This window comes from Mus pahari, chromosome 9 (assembly GCF_900095145.1).
Source record: "Mus pahari chromosome 9, PAHARI_EIJ_v1.1, whole genome shotgun sequence".
Classification (NCBI taxonomy): domain Eukaryota; kingdom Metazoa; phylum Chordata; class Mammalia; order Rodentia; family Muridae; genus Mus; species Mus pahari.
Window position 1 is genome coordinate 59,915,628 of NC_034598.1, and position 24,892 is coordinate 59,940,519.

Below are 24,892 nucleotides of genomic sequence, written 5' to 3' on the forward strand. Positions count from 1 at the left end.
TAATTTTATATTTACAAAGTAGTGCTTTTTATGATTTTTGTATGAGTAAGCAAACGATCCAAAACCTGGGTGAAAGATGGCTCAAGGAAGACGGAGTAGAACACCTTCAAGTGGGATCAAGTTGTCCATACTTTGACGAGAACAGGACATTTCATGAGCAATAATGCCTTTTGCATAAATGAGGTGAATTCTCACCAGGAAAGCGTGCCCAAGACATGATCCTGTCATAAGAGATGTAAAGTAGAGCCTGTAAGCTTTAGTAAGTTTTAGCAGGATGTGTAAGGAGTGGGCAATGTTTTAAGGCCTTGGAAAAATGTCTAGATATGATAGAATTGGCATCAGTCTGTATTAGAGAAAATTATATTGGAGGACAAATATAAAATGACCTGATTTGTATCTCCTAAGAGTAATGGAAACATTAATTATTATATATAGGGTTTTAATTTTGTGGTATTAGGTCACCGGTGTTCCTTAGAACTTAGTGGTGTTTTCATGTTTAATAAGGACCCCTTGTGTAGTAGTTCAGCAACTGTTACTGTGGGCCCCACACCATTATGCTTGTGCTGAATAATTTCTCAGCCTTTATGCATTTTGTAGTGCATGCTTTAGAAGCACTGTAGGATGGAAAGAACACCCTTGTTAATTAAGTTGGTTTCAGGGATATGATGCTTGCCTAGGTTCTGAAGGGTGAGTTTGAGTTGGCTTTCATAAAATGGGGAGAATGGTAGGGTAATCCTCTGTAGTTCTTAATGGAATTTTGGGATCACACATAGGTTAGCTGAAGGTATGATGCAGTCATCATCTAAGAGGCTTTTTTCTTTTTTAAATCTTTAACCTCGGAGCTTCGGACTTACAAACCAATTTTTAAATGGTCCCCGTTCCCTCTCCCCCTTAAATAGTGGGAGTGATTAGATTCTACATCTGACAATTAAAATTACAAAATCCATAGTATATCTTCCAGTCTTGAAGGATTGTATTATCTCTGTTGGACAAATTATTTTGTGCTAATGTTAGCAAAGGTTTTGTTAAGGAGTTTTAAATTTGGTAGTTTTTATCTTTCGGAGAACTTTCTGTGATACATATAAGGCAAAACCACAATTCAAACTTTATATATAAGTGGAGAGAACACACAAGTTTGTGGGCACAAAATTTGAATGTTATTTAACATAACACTTTAAGTGGGTTTTCAAAATTCTCTAGAACTAGTCACTGTTCTACTCAACTATCCTGTGGCTTAACCTCTCCAAATTTCAGTTTTCTAATTTTTCAAAAGAAGGCAAGCAACTGTTACCTCATAGAGTGGAAGAAAGGACTGAAAGTTCCTATGCTATGTTTGTCTGGTTTGCTTTGTTTTGGTTTGTTTTTTGGAAGTACTTGTTACATTGAAGAATCTTCTGAAACATATGAACTAGCTACACTTCTTTTAGATTGTAACTAGACTGTATTGAGTCCTCAGTAGTAAACAAGAATACAGTCTAAGTTTTATGCTCTAGACATAAGTTTTCTCCTGCTAGGAATTTTGTTTAGATGACACTGGATGACCTGAGATGTGTAGTCTTGGAGGAAGTACATTTTAATCTTAGCATTGCTCACTCTGAAGCACTTTGCGCAATTCAGGGCACATAAAAGATGTGAAGAAAGTTTCTAAGTATTATTGTTGACTTGTGTCAGGAGATAGTATTCCTTCATTTCAAATGGGTATATACTATTTGGAAAGATTCTACACTTAGAAGATAGGTTCTAGCCTTGGCTCTGTGAGTTTCATTAGCTATGGATTAGAGCAAATCCATTAGAATTGAGGAGCCATAGTTTATCAGTAGGGTGTTGCCTCCCAGTATTGCTGATGACAACTGGGAAGAGAAGGGATTTGGTTAACTTGAAGCATGTTGAATGCAATGTGATAACGATTCCTGAGTAAGTTGTACCGAGACTAGTTTTCTTACGTGAGTGACTGACTGTTACCACTCATGTTATTCTGTGATGCTGTTGTATTCATTTAGTTTTACCACTCAAGAACTTTGTTTATTTAAATATCCAGCTGATGGACTTTGGAAGAGGGAAATTTTTAGATTTTTGGAGAGGCAGAGCTATTTAGAAGTATTCATCTTAGTAAGCTACTTGACAGTGTACGTGTGTTTTTGCATGCTAAAGTGCTGGCCTTGAACTCAGAAATCCACCTGCCTCTGCTCCCAAGTGCTGGGATTAAAGGTGTGCGCCACCACTGCCCAGCAATCTCCCTTCTTGAAAGGAATGCATTTTCTGACTATTCTTTGGGTTATTCTAATTTTTTTTGTAACTGAATTTGTGTACTTTATTGTTGGACACACATTTTCCTGAATCTCACCCCGAAAAAGCCATCATTGAGCCTCTCAGTGAGGTAGTTTGAAACTATTGTGTACATTTCTCATATGTATATTAACACATCTGAATAATTTATACTGGCTTTTATTCTTAAATCTTGAAGACTTCTTTTGGGGGCTGAGAGTTTGGGAGTATTAAAAATAAATACCATATAAGGGAAACAGAGTAGTACCGAATAGCTGGACTAGCAAAGTAGGCAGGGTCTGGAAAAGGACGGTTGTGAGTTGAGACAGGGCACTGCTTTCACTCTCATCTTGGTGAGAAGCTAGTTTTCCATGCTCAATAGGACTTGTTTCATCTTGCAATGTTAGAAGAAGAAATACTAAAACTTCAGAAACAGAAATCTCATCAGGTCTTTTTTTTTTCCTTAGAGAATATAAAATAAAAGTGAACACGTAAAATTTATTTATAAGATATATTTATAAAACTTAGTATAAGATGCACCTTTTTATAATTTTGATAGTTTTGCTAATGACTGTCAGTGTGCCCAAGCATCAGTTTGTTTATGTAGATCCTATTTAGACTAAGAAAAGATTATTGGACACATTTTTTTAAAAAAAGGTTAAAAGGCTTTTGTTTAATTCATGGATATTAACTAGAAATTAATTCTTTGGATAGTTTAAGACCCACAGTATATTATTATTATTATTATTATTTAGCTTTTTCGAGACAGGGTTTCTCTGTGTTGCCGTGGCTGACCTGGAACTCACTTTGTAGACCAGGCTGGCCTCAAATTCTGAAATCCGCCTGCCTCAGCCTCCNAAGTGCTAGGATTAAAGGCATGTGCTACCATCGCCCGACTAGTATATTATTAATAATGAGGTTTAATTTTTAATTGTATATGCCAGCCTAGGACAAATAATCTCCAAGTTAAAGTGTTAAGACATAAAAATGTAGTGAATATACAAGCATTTTTGCTTTCCTGACAACTTTAAATGTTATTTTAAAAAATTGTATTTTTTTTGGTGAGTCAGGAAAAGAATACATTTCCAAATTTCAAGCTTTCAAGTTGACCGTTTGAAGTGTCCTTATATATATTCTCCTGAAGAGTGCTGATTTGGAGTTGTGTGGATTGCTTTTAAAGAGAAGTTTGTAATTTATCTGTCTCATAAGTTTAGAGGTCTTTTTTTTGGGTATGGGCAGAGGTGTGTTATTGCTTCATTATGAATTGATAACTATTATGCATTGATTTTTTAAAATTTCATATATAACTGAGGTCAGTGCTGAAGAATTCATAGAATAAAGTGATGATGGCAGTAAGGATTGGAAGAGAGCAGAAGTAAACTCTCTCCCAAGGACCAACTTAGATAGTTACTTAGTGGGGCAAGCAGTGTTTGTACCACCAAGTATGTATGGGTACTGTAGTCTTGTTTTTCCTGCCTGATATATAATACAGGGTAATATAGGCAATTTGGAAGATTAGTTAAGAGGAGTAAATAATGTATGTGTAGCATTGAACACACTCTGCAGTGTGCATTATACCTTATATAATGTACATTATTTATACCTTAAGAAATGTAGCTAACATTTCCCCACTAAATCTCTTCCTTTTAGCACTCACCTGTTCAGCGAGTTTCCCTTATCCCAGAATGCTGGGGTTCTGAAATGCTTGTGATTTTATGTTTTGGAATACTGACATAGACTTGAGCAGTTGAGCATCTTTTATTAGAAAAACCTAACATGAAAGTTAGTCACTACCTTCAAGTTTTTGCCCTGCAGTGTACAACTGGATCATATGTTTAGGGACCAAGCAGTTTATTTAGTATTGTTTAGGTATTTGCAGTGCTTGGGATCAAATCAAAGGCTTCCGACATGCTAGGCAGGTCCTCTCTACTGTGGAGCCATAGACCACAACCCTAAAGTGGTCCTACGCACTAATGGATGGATTTGAAACCTCATAAGGGCCCAAAAGTAATTTGTTGACTGTATGAAAGGTTTTTTGACAAAGTTTTTAATATCGTTCTGATGATTTTTTTCTTTACATCAATTTTACCAATTCATATACCAACTATGTATGAATTGTCTACTGAATATGGTTGTATAAAATTATCCTAAATTTTAAAACATAAATTTTAAATTCACTTTTTTAAATTGTTTGAATTTTAACTACAGTCCCTTTCCTGCTTGTGTTCTTCAGCTTTACCAATATAGAATAATAGCATTGGGCTGTAATCCCAGCCGTGCTTCCTGCTGAGCACCGTTATGTGTCAGGAGAGGGAGCTAAACCATATTTAATATCATGCAAATATGTAGTGAAGTTAATATACAGAAATACTTTTCCAACATTGCTCAAGTGGTTTTAATGGGAAAACTTAATGTTAAAGAAGTTTAAAGAACATTTTTGAGTAGTTTGCTGTATCAACTATTAATGCAAAATGTAGTGAAGACACTAGATGCTAAAATTAGAATCCAGTTTTCATTATTAAGCTTAGGGTTTTTGGAGGGCTTCAAAGCCAGTTTGATACCTGCTTATATTTGGAATGAGTGGCTTGCTTTGTAGGGTTAGGTCAAAGCCAAGTGACTTAACTCTGTGTTACTAGCTTATTAATTCATTTGATAAATATTATTTTAACTCCTTTTCTGTGTCAGATACTGTTCTAACAATATAAGGGGGGGGCACAGCATAGACTTGGTGGTTGGTGATCAAGTTAGGGAGCAAAAGAAATCAAAGGTCTATGGAGGATGTATGGCTAACAGACCAGTCAGAGTGTCTTTCTCCCAGAGGGTGAATGGATGGGGAAGCCTGTGGTGAAGGAGTGGTTCTGTATTTATCCAAGTGAAAGACCTTTTAGGAAGGGACAACAACAAAGAACAGATAACCCTACCACAGGAGTAGTCTAGATGTCTTACGATTTAAAAAAAAAAAAAATCACAAGACTCAGTGAAGTGTAGTAAGAGAGGAGGAAAATGGTTAGATAGTACTGGGGAAAACTGGGGCTAGCAGGCAAAGACCTGTAAGCCTCTGCAACCCTTGGCTTCTCTGTGGGTTAAATAATCCCACAGCTCCTCTTTATAGTTAGTTGTTCTACAAAGTTAGTTGAATTCTTAATTTCACAGTTAGCTAAGGATTCTACTGGAACTAGCAGAAATATTCCTCAATTTTTAATGGGGTTCTGTATCAGCAAATCTAAGTTGAAAGTATTAAGTCAGAAATGCATTTAAGACACTTAATCCACTGCACATCCTAGTTTAGTTCTCTGCCACATATTAGCTATTTAGTATTGTGAAGTCATGGCTGGCTGGAACTGCCCTCGGGCTGCTGCCAGAGAACACTGTAGCACAACATGTTGTCTGGGGAAAGATTAAAAGTCAGATTTTGGAGCATGTCTTTTGCTATAATGTGTGCATTTTTAGACCATTGTGAAGTAAAAAAAGAAACTACAATAGAAAGGGTTCAAATTGAGAAGCAGGATATAATGTGATTAAGAAACTGTAGTAATTTGTGTGTGTGTGTGTGTGTGTGTGTCTGTGAGTGTGTAAAACATTTCGGAGTCCGTACCTGACTTAAATCCAATACTGAGAAATTACAGGTTAGTAAAGAAACTAGGTGATTAAATTAAAATTTAAACTAAGAGTACCAAGTAATTAAGACAAAGCAATTTAGTGCTGATTTCTGACAAAGTTATCATTCTAAAACTTTTTAAAAATGAAGTTAATGTTATGTAAGAATTTAGTAAGATGTCTTTCTACAGGTTCTTAAGCTCATTGCTTCTAACTCAAAATCCATGGGGACTGATGTTTTTAGTTTTATATTAAATTTCTTGAGGGAGTTTACAAATTATATCTAGCATTATTTAAATGATCTTTTCTGTGTTCTTACACGTTTATATACCTATGTAAATAGTGGCTCAAATACTGAACATTTCTGTTACCTCTTATGAATGAGTCTAGTCAGTATTCATTCATAACCTAGGAAATCACTAATTTGCTTCCAGTTGGTGGGAATTAGTTTTGTTTTGTTTTTTTTAAAGAGGCTTCAAACAGATGAAGTTGTAGCTGATACACAGATTTCTTTAGTGTCTGACCTTTTGCTTAACAAACTTTTTTTTAATTAATATTATTCCATGTTGTACTTACTCACTTAACATTGGATTGCATTTTGTTAGTACTATTTTAACTGGTCCTTAAAATGCTTTTCAAATGAGTGTCTGTTTGGAACAGTAAATACTTAAAAGAAAAAAAAAAAACCTTAAAGTCCCAAGTATGTTAAACTGTCTAGGCTTTGTGTCTCTACACCTAACAGTTATGCATACGTTTTGAGAAGGGGATCAGATAGTAAAAAGTACAAGGTTTATAGCATAGTTGTATTCACTCAAAGATAATTTTTCTCCCCACTGGATTATTTTGGCATGGTTTTCCAAAATGAATTGAATATGAATGTGAAGGTTTATAGTAACCATCAATTCTATTTTACTGTAATCTTACGTATGCTAGTATCTTTTGCTTACATGCTACATGCTTGAAAACTGAAAATGAAAATTCTCCAACTTTGTCCTTTTTCTAGATTGTTTTGGTCAGTATATCCTGAATTTCCATTTGACCCTTAGGATTAGCCTGTCTGCTAGTGCTGAGGAGTGAGCTGCTGTGTGACTTGTCGTGGCTCATTGCGTTGTATCTCTTCTCATCTTTAGACTTGGGGGCATTTTCTTTGATATCGCTTTTTAATTTCTTTCCATTATTTTTTGCAGCTTTCAGAGTATAATTTAAGTATTTTAATCTCTGATGCTTGGGAAATGGAATTGCTTGCTTTCTTTTGGGGGGGTTCATTATTGCTGCATGAAAAAATGTGATTTTTATATATTGGTTTATATGCCTTGTACCCTCATTTAAGCCATTTGATAAGTTAAAGATTATGAAAATCCGCACTGCTATGAAACTGCTATAAAATCATTATTCTAGTGAGCACTTTAGGATTTTTTGTAGATCTAATAATGTCATCTGCAACTAGAGGCTTTCCCCTCCTCTCCAGACGCAGCACTTATTATTTCATTTTGTTGCCTAACGAGTTCGTCTAGGACCTTCGGTACAGGAAGTGGCAAGAGTGGCCAGCCTCATCTCTCTTGGTCCTGCTCTTAGAAGGAAAACATTCACGATTTCACCGTTCATTATGCTTGCTTCTGACTATGGTTTTTTAAAACCATAACTTTAAAGAAGCACGTTGTTTGTGTGTGTGTGGGGGGGGGGGCACACCTATGCCTTCAGGCTCATGTGCAGATTAGAGCACAACTGGCTGGAATCCATTCTCTTGCCATAGGGACCATACCAAACTTGGCAAGCACTACCCCTCACCCCCCACTCACACTTATCTCTGTCTTTCACTTGTAAATACTTTTTACTGATTCCAGGATGTCCCTTTTGGATGGAAATTTTTTGTTGTTGGTTTGGTTTTAGGTCTGGTTTCTATTTAAAAACTGGATCTTATATCCACCCAGGGTATCCCTTCACCTGACTCTCCTACTGCCTTTGCTTCACAAGTGGTAGGGTTGCAGTTATATATCCCTTAATGATGTGTGAGTTTTGTCCTTTATTTAAAAATGTACATTAAATTGCTCAATATTGTATGTTGAGCAAGTCCTGTTTCTGGGATAACCCCATCTAGTTTATTGCTCATATTAGCGTCATAGTTGTAGTTTCTTTCCATGTGATGTTAGTGGTGGTCTTGACTGGGTAGTAATGCTAGTGAGAAGGCTAGTCGTTTGTTTTGAATAGTTTGAAGTGAAACTAAATTTTTTCTTCTAGTCTATCACTCAAGCCTTCTGGGCGTGTGCCTTCCCTCTTGAAAACTTTCTGTTGTTAATATTAATGGGTCTAGTTTTGACTGTCTTATTTCTTCTGTCAAGTTTGATAGCCTGATGATGTTTTAGTAATTTGTCCATTTCCTCGAGTTTCATAGTTTGCTAGCATGAGCCCCTTTCTTTACCTTTCTCTTGTCAACTCTGTGTTACCTTTTTCCTTTGTTTTTTTTTGTTTTGTTTTGTTTTGTTTTTAAATCAAATGTTGAATTGAGTGCTTGTTTGCTTATTTGTTTGGTAGTACTGGGGATTTGAACTTGGGAATTGAATCTTGGGCTTCACACATATTGGGCAAACACCCCTTATGAAGCTTTATCTTCAGCCTTCTCTTACTTTTTTTTTATTGAAGCAAGGTTTCATTCGGTTGCTCAGAGTGACCATGAACTCACTGCCTAGTCTAGAAAGGCCGTTAGTCAGATTCTTATGTCTGGGTCTCCTCAGAGTTGGAGTCAGAGTCGTCCTCAAGGAAACTTCTCTTTGTAATAGAGACCATCACAGAAAGGCACAGCTTGTCGAACTGGAAAGCTGTGGAGTCAGTCCCAATGGATACACTAAAAACACTCCTCACCTAAGGCTCAGGGAACATTGTAGAAGATGGGACAGAAAGATTGGCTGTAAGAGCTTTCTTCCAGTGGGGTTGTGTCTCCCAGTAAGGTTGAAGCTACGTGCTTCACTCACCAACATGACTACCTACACGTGAGCTGAGCAAGGGCAACTACACTCACTATACATGCAAACTCTCTGCCAGACAGAGAAAGAACTACAAGTCACTAAGGAATGCTGAGAGAAAGTTTTCTCCCAGAAGAGCGCACCAATTGGCTCCCAATACCAGATTGTCAGCTGTGAGAACATACATGTGAGTAGTGTTATATAGACTGAGCAGGTTGTGTTTAGGAATATATGTGTGTATATATTCGTACACATGTATGCACATAGTAGCAATGAAAGAAGAAGCCATGAAGTTGAAAGGGCAAGGAGGGAGGAGGATGTAGGAATGTTGGAGGGATGAAAGGGAAGAGGAAAGTGTTTGTAATTATATTACAATTTGACAAAATGGGAAAAATAAGGAATCTTCTATCCAAAAAGCAACCGCTAGGCCTGGCTTAAGATCTTTTTGAAAGATAATTATTTGATGGGGTATTGTCATCATTTCTAAGTCTTTCCTGGGTCCCCTGAATTACTGACCATATTTATGGTGGTTACCTGGAAGTCTCTGTTGAGTGACACTGGGCTGCTTTGTGCCTTGTGTCTGATTCTCTGTGCTCTGTAGTCTGTGGAGGGCCAGGCATTTAGTATATGGCAGCATCTCTGCACACACTGCTCCTCCCTCTTTCTGGGCTTCTCACTGCTTTAATGGCTTTGCTGTGCTATTGCAATGAAATTGTATATATTTTGCATTGGAAAGAATTTGATGTCATACTCGGGAGGATAAAGCCTTGGAGATATTGGCGTGGTCATCCTAAGATGACAGTGATTTCTTTTAACAGTGAAATCTGTGTATCTTTCACTTGTAGGTCTGTAAAATTTCTTGGTATCACATCCAGGTATCTATCTTCACTAGTTGTGCTAGTTATGCTGTTGGTTTTGGTGGTTCTCAAGAGGTGTATATTACCTGTCTGATTGAAGCTTGGCCCCTGGAATGGGTTTTTTCTTTTTACCCTTGCCTAGTCTTTGGTGTTTATTCTGAACTCAAGAAGGCTCTTACTAGCTATCTATCCCCCTAATTTTCTTTATAGTAAACCAACTGACCTTGAGTTCTAGTCCTTTTAGTTACCACCATGCTCTGCGTGTTTTGAGTGTACTGTAGGCTTGAACTTCCCCCATACTGTTTTCCAGTGGAGTTAATTTCCTGTGAGGAGTTTCAAAGTTCTCTGCTTTTCTAGAATCTGAACCAGTATACAAGCCTATGCCTATCTGGCCCATATGGTGTGAGTGGATGGGTTGAAGGCAGGGGGAGTGTGTGTAAAGACATGTCTCTTCATATATGTCAAAGCTATTGAAAGACCGTGGAGAGGCAGGCGTAAGAAAGTCTGTCCACCTCATTTTGGAGAAGTATAAAATAGAATTACACTTATCCCTGTCTAGCTTCAAATGAATGAGAATCAAACTATGATTTATTTATTAGACTCTGCGAAATTATTGGGGAGTACCCCTAATCTAATTCTCTAATACTAGTCTGGCTACTTCTCCAACTGTGCTCCCCAAATGCTCGCTGTTTGAATCTTGCTAGGTTATTTCTGCTCCAGCAGTCTGGTGTTCTGGGGAGGCAGTTCACTCTACTTAATGTTGGCCAGTCAAGACTTATGGAGACCTCCGGTTTTTTCTTCTCTCACTCTCTCCTTTTTCCTTCTCACCTCGCACCCATGGTCCCTACCCAGGACCCCCTGCCAAGTAGCTGAAAACCCGCCTACCTTTATTCTCCCCAGTAATCTGCTGTAGCCATTTTTTTTTTTAACCTCTGGTTTTAAATTTGGGAGCAAGGTTTGCACAACAAAAGCTGGTGTTTGCACAACAAAAGCTTGTCTTGCAGCAACCAGATCTTGGGGTACAGATTTAGCATTTGAATACTTTAGCTGGACCAACCTTCTATAGGGAAGTACTTTGTAGACTGGGGAGTGAACTTTGTCTCTTTCTACCCAGAGTAGATCTTGGTGGACTGCAGAGGGAGGAAGGTAGGGGGTTGTTCCAGACTAAGATTGTTACCATGTTAAAGGAGATTTAGCAGATGATCTGCAGTAATTATGTGGCTAGTTTCTTTTGCTATATTCATTACAGTGATCCTGAGAGAACTGTTTAATTTTTTAAAAAATTTTTTTTGAATAGTGACTTTTTTCCATTAATTGAAATTTAAATATTAAATGAGCCTAGTTTCTTTGAAGACCTCCTAGGCATTTTGTTTAATTTTATATGCAGACATTTTGTTGATCTTCCTTATGTATATGCTCCATAGGTGTATTTATTTGTATTTGAATTTTTTATCATCATATAGTGTCTTTGGTTTGGTGTAAGCATGATAAAAATGAGGTATTATCTCCTTATTTGCTTTCTAGACTACATTGTATCTTTAAATATCTTATACACCAAACTCCCTGAGCCTAGGATGGTAGTGATTGTTTTCTTAGTCAATTAAATAATATTAGCAGATGCAAGACTGTTCAGACCAGTGAACTTAAAGGACAAAGTTATTTCACTTAAATTGTCTATTTGTAAGAGTTCTTGTATTTCTTATCCTTCTTGTGGTGCCTGGGGGCTCAGGAGTCATGGATTTCCTGCATTCCCAATACTGACAATTCTGACTTTTAGACTGCCTAAGGTGCTTTTATTTTTGTCTATTTAAAGCTAAGCTCTAGATGCCGTTTTCCTAATAGTTTAACTTGGTTTAGTGTGTTGTCCCCCACCCCGTCTTTATCATTTCCACTATACTTGCTTTGGGTGCATTGTGCCGTCTTAGTTTTAGGAGGTGTAATCTTTGATGGCTGGCTTGATCTGTCTTTTAAATATAAGCACTTAAAATTTGTACATGTTCACAAAGTATGAGTTTACCCGCATTTCTCATTTTTTATGTTTTTAATTACTGATCTGTTTATTCTGTCTTTCATTATGACTTATCCTCTATATACCCTAGGTATATTTCTTTGTTTGGTCTTTTAGAGATTGCTTTAGGAATAACTTTGCTTTTGGAAGTTAGTTAACTAAAGCTGTGCATTCATCAGAAGACATCCTTTTTACAAATTCAGTTCTTTAAAATTTATCATTAAAAAAATCATATACATTAGTGTGATCAGAATTTCTGCCCCACCTCCCACTCCCCACACCCAGCTTTGTAGTCATTGTAATCCCCATGGAAAGAATTGCAGATGATCCATAGATGCCTAGACCAATGGGGAACACGCGCTTAGCAGGGTGAGAGTGGGCTGACCTAAGGGGTCATGTTTTGTAGCCTACACACTGCGGAGCTCTGTCCAGTCCACGTGCTTGACAGTTTGATTTGGAGTTATCCTTTATCAGAAGGCCTCTAGCTGGAAGTAATCTTAAGGTTTTGATAGATATCTAGTAACCTTAAGGGCAGTTCAGAATGTCACTTCTCCTGGGTCAGAGGTATGATTCAAAATTTCACTCTTCTGTAGTACTGGGAATCTGCAGTTCAGTCCTTGGTTTTACCAGCTGATACTTATGTGGTCCGGCCCATCCCCAATAGCCTCCACGCTTGCCAGTGTCTAGCTACCTGATGTGACGGGGCTGTTAGTTTAGTTGAGTGGTGTAGCACTCAACTTGCTATGCCTACAGTCTTTGATAAAGTCCTCAGCAAGCGCGCATGCACGCACTCAGACACACACACTTTTTTTTTTTTTTGTAATTTATAGTATTCTTTAAATATCTTGTACATGGTAGTGTATGACTTTCTGTTTCTGATTTCTGTTTATGTGGCCTATTGTAACTGAGAAGAATATTGCATAATCAATTGTAAAGTTGTATGTGTTAGTTTCTAGTTTCAGGGTTACTGTTTTAGATAGCTTGAGGCTCTTGTTAGTTACATAGAAGACTATGTCTTGGTCTCAGTTGGTGAGGTGCTTAAGGACCCGAATTTGATCCCTAAAACCCACAGTGTTTTGTTTTGTTTTGTTTTGCTTTGTTTAAAGCCAGGTGCAGTGATGCAGGCTTATAATCTCAAGTGCATTTCTGAGGCTGCTAGTTGGTTAGCCAGCCTAGCCTGCCTCTTGAGTTTTAGGCTAGTGACAGACCTCGTTCCTCCTAAACAGGGAACTATTCTCTTTCTTGCTCAAAGATGATATAGTCTGGATTTTGAGCCAGAAATCTCTTGATTCTATTTTACCTGGCTGCCACAAATTAGTTATATATTATTTAATTTTTTAGATTTTTTTAAGTTTATTTTTTATTTGTATGAGTACACTGCCGCTGTCTTCAGACACACACTAGAAGAGTGCATCAGATCCCACTACAGATGGTTGTGAGCAACCATGTGGTTGCTGGGGATTGAGCTCAAGATCTGGCAGAGCAGTCTCTTAATCGCTGAGCCATTAAAACAAGATGTTTAATTGTGTTCTGAGAGTTATCCCCTGAGTTGTCTTATTGTAAAGATTTTAAACCTTTTGTTTCTTGAATGGGTCTTGGATAAAACATGAAAACTCTTTCATATGTGCAAGATAAATATGCTTCTGAAAGTTCTATTATATTAGAATATTGGTTTAAAAATAGTGATTGTATATTCAGTGGCGTTTTACCACAAAGTCTAATGTAACATTGTAATGTTTATACTAGTACTGGTGTTAAGTGATAGTTTGAGATTTGAAGCAACTGAACTGATTGGATACATCCGAGTTTCAGTGGTGAAAAAAAATGACAGCTGAAGACAGCTGTTTGCACTGTGGGCTTGTTACCTGTGTTTCAGTTAAGTAAATACCACATTTCAGTTAATGCCTTAGGAAAATAAAGGTATAAGTTCTCCTTTGCCCCTTAATAAGTCAGTTACTGACAAGGAAGGTAGGGTTACTTTTGGACTATATTATTCTTAAATGATATGGGGAAATAGAAGAAAGGAACAACAATACCATTCACAAGGTCAATGAGATTGAGGCGCCAACAGGAAGATCTGTATGGCCAGGCAGCTGTTATGATATGGAGGGAAAAAGTGGAGTCTGGTGTTTAAAACTTTAAGGTATTCATCTTTAAGTGAGTTAAAATTGGAATACTTGAAAGATGTGATTTGTAGAAAATCTAGTCTTCTCAGAAAGCCTGGTCCTAAGTCAGAATAACAAGGGCAGTAAAAAGATGTTTTAAGATTTTTTAAAAAATTATTTTCAGTAACCAATTTTTAAAATTAACTTTCTGACTGCTGTTCTTATTCTGGCCATACAAAAATGTTAATATTGCATTCCTTTTAAGGGAAATATTGTTTGGTGCAGTTGCAGTCAGTATTCAGTGTAATTTGTGGTTCATTAATTAGTAAAGTATGTATGTAATGTGTGATGTTTTCAGTTTCTGAAATAAGAGCGGTAAGCACAATGGACAGAGCCTCTGTACGGGATTAGATACTAAGGGCTGTGCAGACAAAACAACTGGACAGAACTCAGACATTGGATGGTCAGTGAAGGCTCTGTGAAGACGGACAAATAAGGGGGAATGTCAGTGCTAGGAAGGTGCTTGGCATTGAAAAACTGAGCTGCGATCATTGGGACAGCAACAACTGCAGAGACCCTGAGTTAAAGACTGCCATGGAGGAGGTTGTGGCAATGATGACCTCCTCTTCCTCCTCCCCTTCCCCTTCTCTCCCTCCTCCTCCTCCTTCCTTTCTTCTCTTTGACTTATTTTCTTCTTCCACATATCATTATCTCTGCCTACACTCTTTTCTTCTCTCATTCATCACTACACTTACTTTGGTTTAATAGACCTCTGTCTACACTGTTCTTTCATCCCTGAGCTGCCCGTGTTTGAGGGATCCCAGCCTCAACTGCCTGACATTTCTGCTTATTTATTGCCTCCTCTCTCTTCACTCTCAAAACCAGTTTATATCTCTTCTTCTGCTTAAACCTCTGACATCTCCTTTCATATCTGTGCTTTGAGCTAATGACTTTGTTTTGTATTTTAGCAGAAAAGGGAATAAGCAGAGATTTGCAGTATATTTCCAATCATGTCTACTTAAATTTACTCCTGCTTAACTTTCTTGTAGCAATATACCCTGTGTCTAAGTCTAGTCTCTTAAGACATTCCACCCATAGTTCCAAAAAATTATCTGGATTCTATTCTGCCATCAGTTCTTTCTATGGTTATTTTACTGTTGCTGGGATAAAACGCCATGGCCAAGGGATAAGAGTCCATTGGTTGTGTCAGGGAGGCATGGCAGAAAGCAGCAGGCGTGGGGGCTAGAGCAGAGAGTGAGCTGGAAATGATATGAGTCTTTAAACTCTCAAAGTCTGGCTGCAGGACATATTTCCTCCAACAAGGCCACACCTTTGATATTTCCACAAACAATGCCACTAAGTGGGAACCAATGATCAGATTTATAAGCCTGTGGAGGACACTTGCATTCATAGTACCACATCCACTCTGTCAAACTTCTTTCAAACTCCACATTAGCTGTTCTTTTGGCCATTCCTTATTTCTTTTGCTTCTTGTACGACCCGTGTGAAAGGTGTCTGTTTTTATCTCTAGTTACTCTCTTCCTACTCCTTGTGACCCTGCTCTGTAGCACTGTCTCAACTCCATTGTCCAACCAAAAGTATTGCTATGAAGTGACCATCAAATGGCTTCTGTGCAGTTAAATATGTAGATTAATACTCATGTTACTTATTTTTAATGACAAACTTTTGAAACCGTTACTTTTCTTCAACCTGGTTACCCCAGTTTTAAGAATAACTGCACAACTGTCTTTCTTTAGTGTCGCCTGGAACCAGAGCACATGGTTTCTGTCCTCATCTACCGTGGGGAAGCCAGTCACACCCAGGTTGTGCAGGGTGTTTAAACTTAAAGCAGCTTTAAGTAGTAGGGAGGCTACAGAGGGGCTTCTCCCTAGCCTCACATTCCAGTGCATTAATTTGCAAGCAGTGAGGTTCAGAAAGGGTTGGCATTTTGTCATTTAAGTTCGGTAGGACATCTTTGTTGTGTTTCATTTTATTTGAGTCACAATTTGAGTATTTTGAAATGCTGAGCCTGTTAAATACATAAATCTGAAAGTTGACTAAAATTTCTTAAAATATTTGTGATAGAACTATATAGTTAGATTAAAAGAATATCAGGAAAGCTACCACTGCAGAGATACAAACACTAAAGTTATGAAACATTAAATTATGATAACCAGACAATAATTTGATCTAAAGGAAACATTGTTGGTTAACTCTGGCTTTTCTTTGTCAGTAAAAGCAACCTTTCAGTTTACATATTAATAATTGGCCTCTGAAATACTAGATATTTAGAAAACATTTTCAGTGTGGTAGTTTTGTTAGACTTGATATGCTGCAACTAAAATTCAGCTTTTCTTTTTTTCTGATGATGTTTTTGTATGTACTACTTAGTCATCAGCTTGGATTTTGAAAATATTTATCTGTGTAATCAAACTATAAATTAGTCGTGACAACAAAGAAACAACTTTTTGAGAAAGCGTTCTTGATGTATACCTCATGTAACTGTATATGGTTCTTTTCGACTGTCAACTTGATGAAATGTAGCATCACCTTGGGGATGGACCTCTGAGTTTGTGAAGTACCATGTGGGTAGTGGGAATCGGACTGGAGTCCTCTGAGAGCTGCTAAAGCTCTCAACCATGGAGCTCTCTCCAGCCTCCTCTGAGCGCTCTCGGGTTTTAATTATGTTAATTGAGATGAATCCACACACTGGTGGTACCTTCCCCTGGAGGGGGATTCTGCTGCTGATTTTGGATATAATGTGATCAGCTCTCTCAAGCCTTAGTCACGGTGACTTCCTTGCAAAGATTAACTCTATAACCTAGAATTGTGAGCCAAATAACCCTTTTTCCTTTAAATTGCTTTTTGTCAGGTTCTTAACATAGCAACCAGGTGATGTCTATGTTTGATGTTAAGGTGTGTTTCCTGAATGCAGCAGAAGGATGAATCATGCTTTCTATCTGTTTTGGTTTGTCTGTGTCAGATTATTGGGGAATTGAGAGCATCAATGCTGAGAGAGATGTGAGGGTTGTTTTGATTTGCATTTCCCTGATGGCTAAGGATGTTGAACATTTTTTNAGGTGTTTCTCAACCATTCGATATTCCTCAGTTGAGAGTTCTTTATTTAGCTCTGTTCCCCATTTTTTAATGGGTTTATTTGAGTTTTTGGAGTCCAGTTTCTTCCACCCAAGGCTCCTTCCTACATGGGTTCTAGGGATGGAAATGGGTCTGAGTGTGAGCCATCTCCATAGTCCTTACCTAACCAATGAATTGTAAAGTAGATGTTTTTAGTATCTCATCCTAATGTACATTTCATATGATAGTAAATATACATTTTTTAAAAATTTGAATGCAAAATTATAATGGATAGCAATTATTTAGTAGCTATATATACTATTATTCAAGAGTAAGTGTTTTATACTATTAAGGCTATTTGTACTGAAATATATCTTATACACTCTTTGTAGAACTACCTTTAAATCTTTAAACTTTTTGAATTTTAATTTATAGTTTTGAAACAGCATGATAATTCTTATCTCAGTTTCATTTTTTAACCTGACATGTACAGTGCATATTTATTTTGTGCATATTTACCCAGGTTAAGAAATGAACATCATTAAAAATCCTTTTCCCCCAATGCCAAAAAGTGAATCCTATTGTAATGTGCATGAAATTGGGTGCAAAGAATAGGTACTTGTTTGTTGTAGTCAGGCTGATAGAACACTGAATTGGGTTTTTAATCTAATAATTGTTTAAAAATACCATGTATTCCCATCCTATAGCGTGGAAATGATCTTCATGAGCGACATGAACCAATACATACATAGCTTACATTTCTAGCATCTGGGTATAGGCAGTGGGTGGGACATCTAGTTAAATGACCGAATCTGAATTGGTCATTTGGAGAATAACCAGACAATATTTAAGACACACAAAAAAGCTTGGGGTAAGGGAGGGTTGTTGTTGTTGTTGTTGTTTTCTTGTTATCTTTGTTTTTGTTCACCTACATTTCTTCCTGTTGTGTAATGTCTGGTATTGTGACAAAGTAGTGGAAGCAGGTGTTCATGAACAATTTTCCTATCAGATAATCTCTACCTCAGAGCCCAGTGCTAGTTGCCTGCTGTCAATACCTGAGGGGATGGGGGAGGTGGGACAGAGTCTAAGACAATTAGCTGCTTTTTAGGTTTGTTCTCTTTGTATTTTGTGTGCTGTGTTGAATATTTTTGTTAATGTTATGTATATTTACATGTTAGTAATTTTGATGGCTTTTGGATAATTCCACTCTAGAGGGAGAACTGGTGGGCGGTCCTTCCTGTGACAAGACCCTTGAGTGACAGTTCTATTTGATTGCCTCCAGTACTGTGAGGAAAGGACACGACTCTATGGTGAGGACTGATGGACATACATTATCTGAGAAAAGAAACTACCAGGTAAGATTTTTTTCCCTCTCTTTTCTCCATTTGTCATAAGTGCATTGAGCAGTTTTAAAGTAATATAAAATTGGAACTAACGGATTATAGTGAATATAATCTCCTGAAAATTTGTGGCACAAGTTTAACTATTAATAATGGAATTGACAGCTTGAAATAATTGTGAATGTTTTACAAAATGACACATTTATAATGTATATTTTTAGCACCAGAACAATTTTCTGACATATATGCCAAAATTTTGGATTATCTGATACATAATATATGATTTTTGGCTTGATTCAAAGGCAGTAGTTCATAAAGTATTTTACACATATTCCTGAAAGAAGGGAATTAAATTTGGGGTTATAGTTTCTAAAAAAGAGTGATGGAGAAATGTGCATAGCACTGAATAGATCATAGAAGAAATATAGATGAAATCTAGGAATATATGATGACCCAGATCTGTTTTGTCACTAATAGCTGTCCTTACAACATCAGATTCTTGGTTTCGCCCTTACCTAACACTACTTAACACTATTCATTCTTAATATAATTCGGTAGGGATGCTCAAAAGATAGTGGAAATGTAACATTCCTATTTCTTCCTGAGCTTTCAAAAGAAGGTGAACTTTAAAGGTAGTGTTATTAAAGTGATTTAAAAAACAAACAAACAAACAAACAAACAAACAGAACAGGTAGTGTTTGAAGTTGAGTTTTAAATGGAAAGTTACTTCATTTCATTCGATAGTGAATCCAGTATGAAACCGTGAAGAAATACTAAATACTGAGTAGATTGATACAGGAGGAGCTATTAGGCTTCCTGTGTGGACCTGGTTCCATCCCCTTGCTCCCACTCACCTCAGGCGTTTGTCCTTTGAGACTAAGACAGCTAATGTGACACACCAGCTACTCACACACGCATTTAGTGGAGTGCAATTAATCCTTTCTTTCCATGTACTGAGGCTTGAGCAGTGGAGAGAACTGAAAGTGAGTTTTATGCTGTGTCAGCCAAGAGCCTTTGATTATAAGAACTTGGGTTCTGTCTTGGAGCACCATCCCCAATAGAAGATGCTTCTGTATCTAACCTTCCGAGAGCTTTTGTCTAACTTGATTGATGAAGTTTCTGGCCAGATCTTTATTATTTTAATAAGCCAGAGTAAGCTGCGATTATGCTGAATCTGTTCTCCCTCTAACTCCTGTCTGATTTGTACCCATAGACTGAACTAGCCTCTGCTAATGACTAATTGTGCTTGCTATCTAGCTCTTCCTACCTCAGAACCACTTTCAGCAGCTTGTACTTGTACGACTTTGATTGGATACACTTTTTGGGGTTTTACATCTTTGTTAGGTTTGCTCAGTCACCACAAGAATATTGTAATTCTGGGTTGTGTGGCATTTCAGTGCTCACAAACATATTTGCAAACTGAGTATAGAGCTTTTGTTTGATTTACACATTGTAACTAATTTGTGTCATGGAACAATATTCATATACACTTCTAGAATTTATATTTATGAAAGGAATAAAGCAGTTATAGTTTGCCAAAAAAGTTTTTTATTTCTGCTTATACTACTATAAAAGTGCTTTATTCTAGTCTCAATATGCAAATAATAAAAGTTTTTGAGCTTTCATGAAGATGTTTTCTTGATTAGACTTTTGCTGGATGAAAATAATTTTCCACTTGCCTTTTACTGTTATGTAGTGTCCAGTGTATATTGAAATGTCTTTGGAAGTAGGTCTGGATTGTAAAATTATTTCATTTTGAAAACTCCTCTGCAAAGGATATATGCATAGAAGACTGGTTTCATATCTAGCATTAACATGAATTTATTGAGAGTGTATGGGATAGTCACATAATGTTGAATCACCAAAGTAAAAAAATGTATGTTTTAGTAGCTCTTAGGAGCTTGTATATTCTAAGGTGAAAGTAATTTGGAGTTTATAAATTTTTACTTTATAAGAATTCATTCTTTTCATTGTTAAAGTAGACTTCTTTGTGTTTATATAACTTCATTTATTTGAGAGCTTTTGGTTTTGTTTCTTTAAGCATTTTGATAATTGACTAATATTTGACATTAACAAAAAACATTAATCCAAATTTCATCTCCATATAGACCTTATAGACTTTCAGTTACACAGGAGTTGAAATATTCATTTTTGTAGTAGTATTAACTTCGTATGTTAAGTCAGTAAGCCTAGTTAGGCATTTGAATATAGCAGATGAAGTTTGTTTGCATAAATAAATTTGTTTAGGAAGGCAGTCCTTTATGAAATGGTTGTCAAGCTTTTTATAAGAAAGTGGACATTACATCAGTTTTAAATTTTTTCTATATTCTTCCCGTAATTTACATTAGTTTTGCTACAGCTATGAGCATACATAAATTTAAATTATCTAATTACCACTGTAATTCATCAGTTGCTTTCTCTAATACTCAAGCTCTAAACATGGCACCTACTTCTTGGTTGTATTCTTCAACATGATTTTTATGCGTTTTTATGCCCTCAATACTTCTTCTATAACTGCCTTTGCTGAGTTTGACTATTTAGTAATTAAAAGCTGCTTTAACGCTCCATGTGCCTTGTACCCCAAGCTTTTGATAATTTGGAGCTCTTAAGGAATGGTATCCTTTCTTCATGCCTCAGTAATTTGATTTCCATTTTTCCAGAAGCTTCTTGTAATGGACTCAGGACTATTTTTCTATTGCTTTCAAGTCCTATATGCTTGTAGGTTAGTGTTGGCCTTAGCACCGAACAGCCATCTCTGTTTTCTTCTATTTCCCGTACACTTACACTGTTCGCTCCATAGACAGGAGCTACAAATGGCTACTTAAACTCAGTTAAATATTTTTAGTTTGCTGACCATGCAAGCCACATTTTAAATGCTTGGTATATACTTCTGCTAGTGGTTCCTTTACTTCCAAGTGCACATTAGACTGTTTCCATCATTATATAGAACTGTAGGACAGCACGTCTGTGTGGGTGCAGTCCGCTTGTTGAAGACTGCAGCCACATTTGCTTGTTTTGGCACCACCAGTGCCAAACGTGGTACCTGCTCTACGGGAAGATGTTCAGTGAATATTGTTTGAATAAAATTACAGTGAAAAACTGAGAGGAAGAAACAGGGAAATGTGTTGGCTATCTACTAGTGAGATATCCAAGATTTTTTTATACCGAATGCAACCTTCCTTTCACTTAGCTTGTAGCTTTTAGCAATAAATTAATTTTTTTCCTCATAAAAATGTTGAAGGAAAACACTAAGTCCAGTATGAATGTTGACCATCCTAACCTTTTTCTTCAGTGCTTTGTTTTGTAATCTTTCCTAATGAGTAAAAGTGCAAGTGTGGGTTATGGGTTTTGTTTTGTTTTGTTTTGTTTTGTTTTCTTAACAAATATGTATTTTCAACTTGTTATATTTATGGAGATATTGCCATATCTCATTTCTTGTTTTATTTTTCAGAAGTAATCATTAATTTGAGTTTGGCATTTCACTCCTCCTTATGTGTAATTTTTACTATGTATGTAGGTTTCGATATTTACAGACGCATCTTTCTTTATAGGAGTGTTTGACAAGTTTATCCCTTACGTTCCACTGCTTTGAGTAGGAAAAACAAGCTTTTAGCCCACTTAACCTTCAGACACTTTGTCAAGGTAAACACTTAACACTTGATAGTGTAATATAAAATACAAATTAATCTACTTAGCAAACATGTAAGTACTGAGGAGGGAGTGTTTCTACTTGGTAAGTTTTAAGCATTACTATATACAGACTAACATTTTATACTGCAGTGAAATGTAAGGATAAGCCATGGAAGCACCCAGTTTTATTTTTATAAGTCAGTATGAAAAATCTGTATGCAGGCCACAGAATCTTTGGGTAGTTGATGTTTCAGAGTCATAGTTGTACTAGTTAGCTTGGGACCTCCTTTGGGTACTTCTAATGTGTTTAGAAACACAAACATTTGTGCATCTTTTAATATGTCAGATATTGATAAACTGAATATCAGCGACCACTTAGAAAAATTTGTAGGAATTTTGTAAGTGAGTACTTAACAGTAGATCTGTGCTAGAGTATTATTATTCCCTAGAATAATAATAGAGGTAGTAGACTTAAGTCCTTGTTGCTGTTTGGTGTAGAATGAAGGTAAATAAGAGTAAGCAGATGAAAAATTGAATCACACACACAAGACTTAATCTAGTGAACTATTTCATAATATTCTCTTCTTAGCTCTTGAACATCTGGTTAACAATGGGCCCTAAGTATTGTCCCTGGTCAGAGATACAAAGCAGTTGAGTGAGATAAAACTCAACATGATGACCTTATGCTTGGTTTCTTTGCATACATTAGAGCTAATAGAGAGGTACAGAACAATAAGTAATGCCAGCAGTGTAAGGCTGCTTGCTGTTCTGCCACTATTCTGTTCTGTCACTATTTCCCTATCAGAAGCCACTTGGAATTTATAACCTAGATTGTAAAGTAAAGCTTGGTAGGTTTTTGGCCACCTGACCCCTTTTCCGATGTTTCTCTGGCTTACTAACAATATCAGGTTCAGTGACTTCCCAAGTTCCTCAGGGTTGACTCACCACGACATTATGCTAGCCTTCCTTTGTGTTCGTGCAAATGCAGTTTCCCTTCTGAAATGATAAAATGACAGCAAGGTTGTTTTCTTAAATTATTTTTATTACATATGTTTAATCCTGCATGCTTGTTGCATGCTTGCACACACATACCATAATGCATGTGTGGTGGAAGTCAGGGTTGCCAGAGTTGATTATTCCAGGTTATTGAACTCAGGCTGTGTCTTTACCCACTGAGCCATCTCAACAGCCCCACGAAATTTGTTTTCTAGAAAACATGTTTACTTGTAATAAAATGCATGTTGTGGTCCACCCTTAGTGTCTTGATGTGTGTATGTGTATGGGTTGGGTGTTAAATAGGGACCAAAATATTCTGCTAAGTATGTCTGTTAGGCCAAACGTCTTACAGTGGTAGTTTAAATAGTATCAGATACCATTTCGTTTCTTGAGATTAAAAGTATCAGGTGGCATACCTTTTATTAATTTTGTGACTGTGGCTTCCTTTTGGGAATTTAGACCCTATGCTTTGCCAAATAGCCACAGCAAATCCCAATACAATGTTTATGATAAAATTGGTGTGATAGCATCTTTGGGAGCTCCAGGATGAAAGCAGAGGAAAACAATCAAAATCTCCCATTTACCCTTTTTTTTTTTTTTTTTTTTTTGTAGTTAAAAAATGTTGACATAAAGCAACTCAGTGTTGGTCAGTTGTAGAATAGACACACATTGTTTAGTAGATGTTCACTGGGTAGTGTGAGTAGGTAGTTTGACATCAGAATAGATTTTTCCCCCCTCAGATCTGTTACATAACTGTAAGAGATCCAGGGAAGGTTAAAGTAAATGGTGTATCCTAGCTCTGTTACCTGACATGAGAAGACTGGCATCAGAATAGTGCCAAATGTGAACAACAGCTTGGGAAGAGAGGCTCTCGAAAACCGGGAGGGAGAATAGAGCCAGCAGTATCTCAGAAGACAAGCTGTGCATTTTTCAAACATTGAATGAAAATAATAAAAGAGACTTTATGAAGCTAGGGAAGTTACCTGATAAATCAGCACTCCAAATTTCTTGAATAGTCAATTCCTAAGAGATCTTTCAGGAGTATGTTTGAGAGTGTACCAGTTTTGAGTTCATCCGACATGATTAGTATTTGTCGGACATTAAATGTCACAATCCATTGAGCTAGTATTTGAGACACATTTCCCTATATTTAATAGACATACTTTCACATTGTCTTCTAAAGATTTTAAATTGACTGTATGAGTTAGGAATCAAGCCCCCCCCCCCCCCCAAGTCAGCTACGCTGTAACTAAACACTGCCTGCCTTCTGTCTGTCAGAAGCAATGTTGGCAATGTTGTCTGTGGTTACTCTGAAAGCTTGTGCATGCCTGTAAGTAATGTTCTGTTTTCAGATTGTCATATTTATGTTCGGTATTTATGCCATTAAGCTTGGTCTCAGTCTTAACTTTGATAATTCACTCTGTGACACGTTTTGAATATTTTAAAAGACTATTCCAACTTAAAAAAAAAAAAAAAAAAGACCCAAGTTAATGAGTGGAATTGGTCTGACTCCGGGTTGGAGAGAGTAATCCTTTTACAATTTTCTTCCTATCTGGGAATTCTTTACTTTTCTCAAATTCGTACTTTTTAAACAACTTTAAATTCACTCATATTTACAGCTAAATACTTTGATCTGTGGTTGTAAATGGTATAGCAAAAGAGTCTATTCTATAGATGTTGCTATTAATCAAAATAACTAATTTTTTAAAATTAGGTTTTATATCCATCACTGTTGCAAAACTTTTATTCTTAAAATTTATCAGTAGTTTTGTGTTTTCATAGAAGAGTCATTTGGAAATGATGGTTTCATTTTGTGACTAGCATTTCTAAGTTGTCCAGTACTTGTGATAGATGGTTGAGAAGAAATTGCTGAGAAGTAATCTTTCTCGTTTGTTACTCCCCTTAGGGAAGCTTTAGGTGGTTGCCATTTTGAGGATGTCGGTTTGGTGCTTTATATAGGCATACATTGATGTGGCAAAGAGTTGTTGCAAGGGTATTTCATTGGTTTCCCCTGCGTCCTGCCCTTCTGGACAGTTGTTGATCATAAGTTGTCTTGTTG

General features: G+C 36.8%; 1 protein-coding gene across 9 annotated transcripts in view; it reads left to right on the plus strand.

Annotated features, from left to right (window-relative positions):
- Cnot2 (CCR4-NOT transcription complex subunit 2) overlaps positions 1-24,892 on the plus strand; it is an 85,687-nt gene that overhangs the window by 7,171 nt on the left and 53,624 nt on the right. For 5 of the 9 annotated variants that reach the window (XM_021205848.2, XM_029542641.1, XM_029542642.1 and 2 more), the window contains exon 2: positions 18,080-18,222. In XM_021205848.2, the coding sequence (XP_021061507.1) occupies positions 18,175-18,222 (48 nt within the window). In that variant the 5' untranslated portion in view covers positions 18,080-18,174. Of the gene's footprint in view, positions 1-18,079; positions 18,223-21,758; positions 21,850-24,892 lie in introns of all 9 variants that reach the window. The other 4 variants (XM_029542644.1, XM_021205849.2, XM_021205847.2 and 1 more) reach the window with 2 other exon arrangements.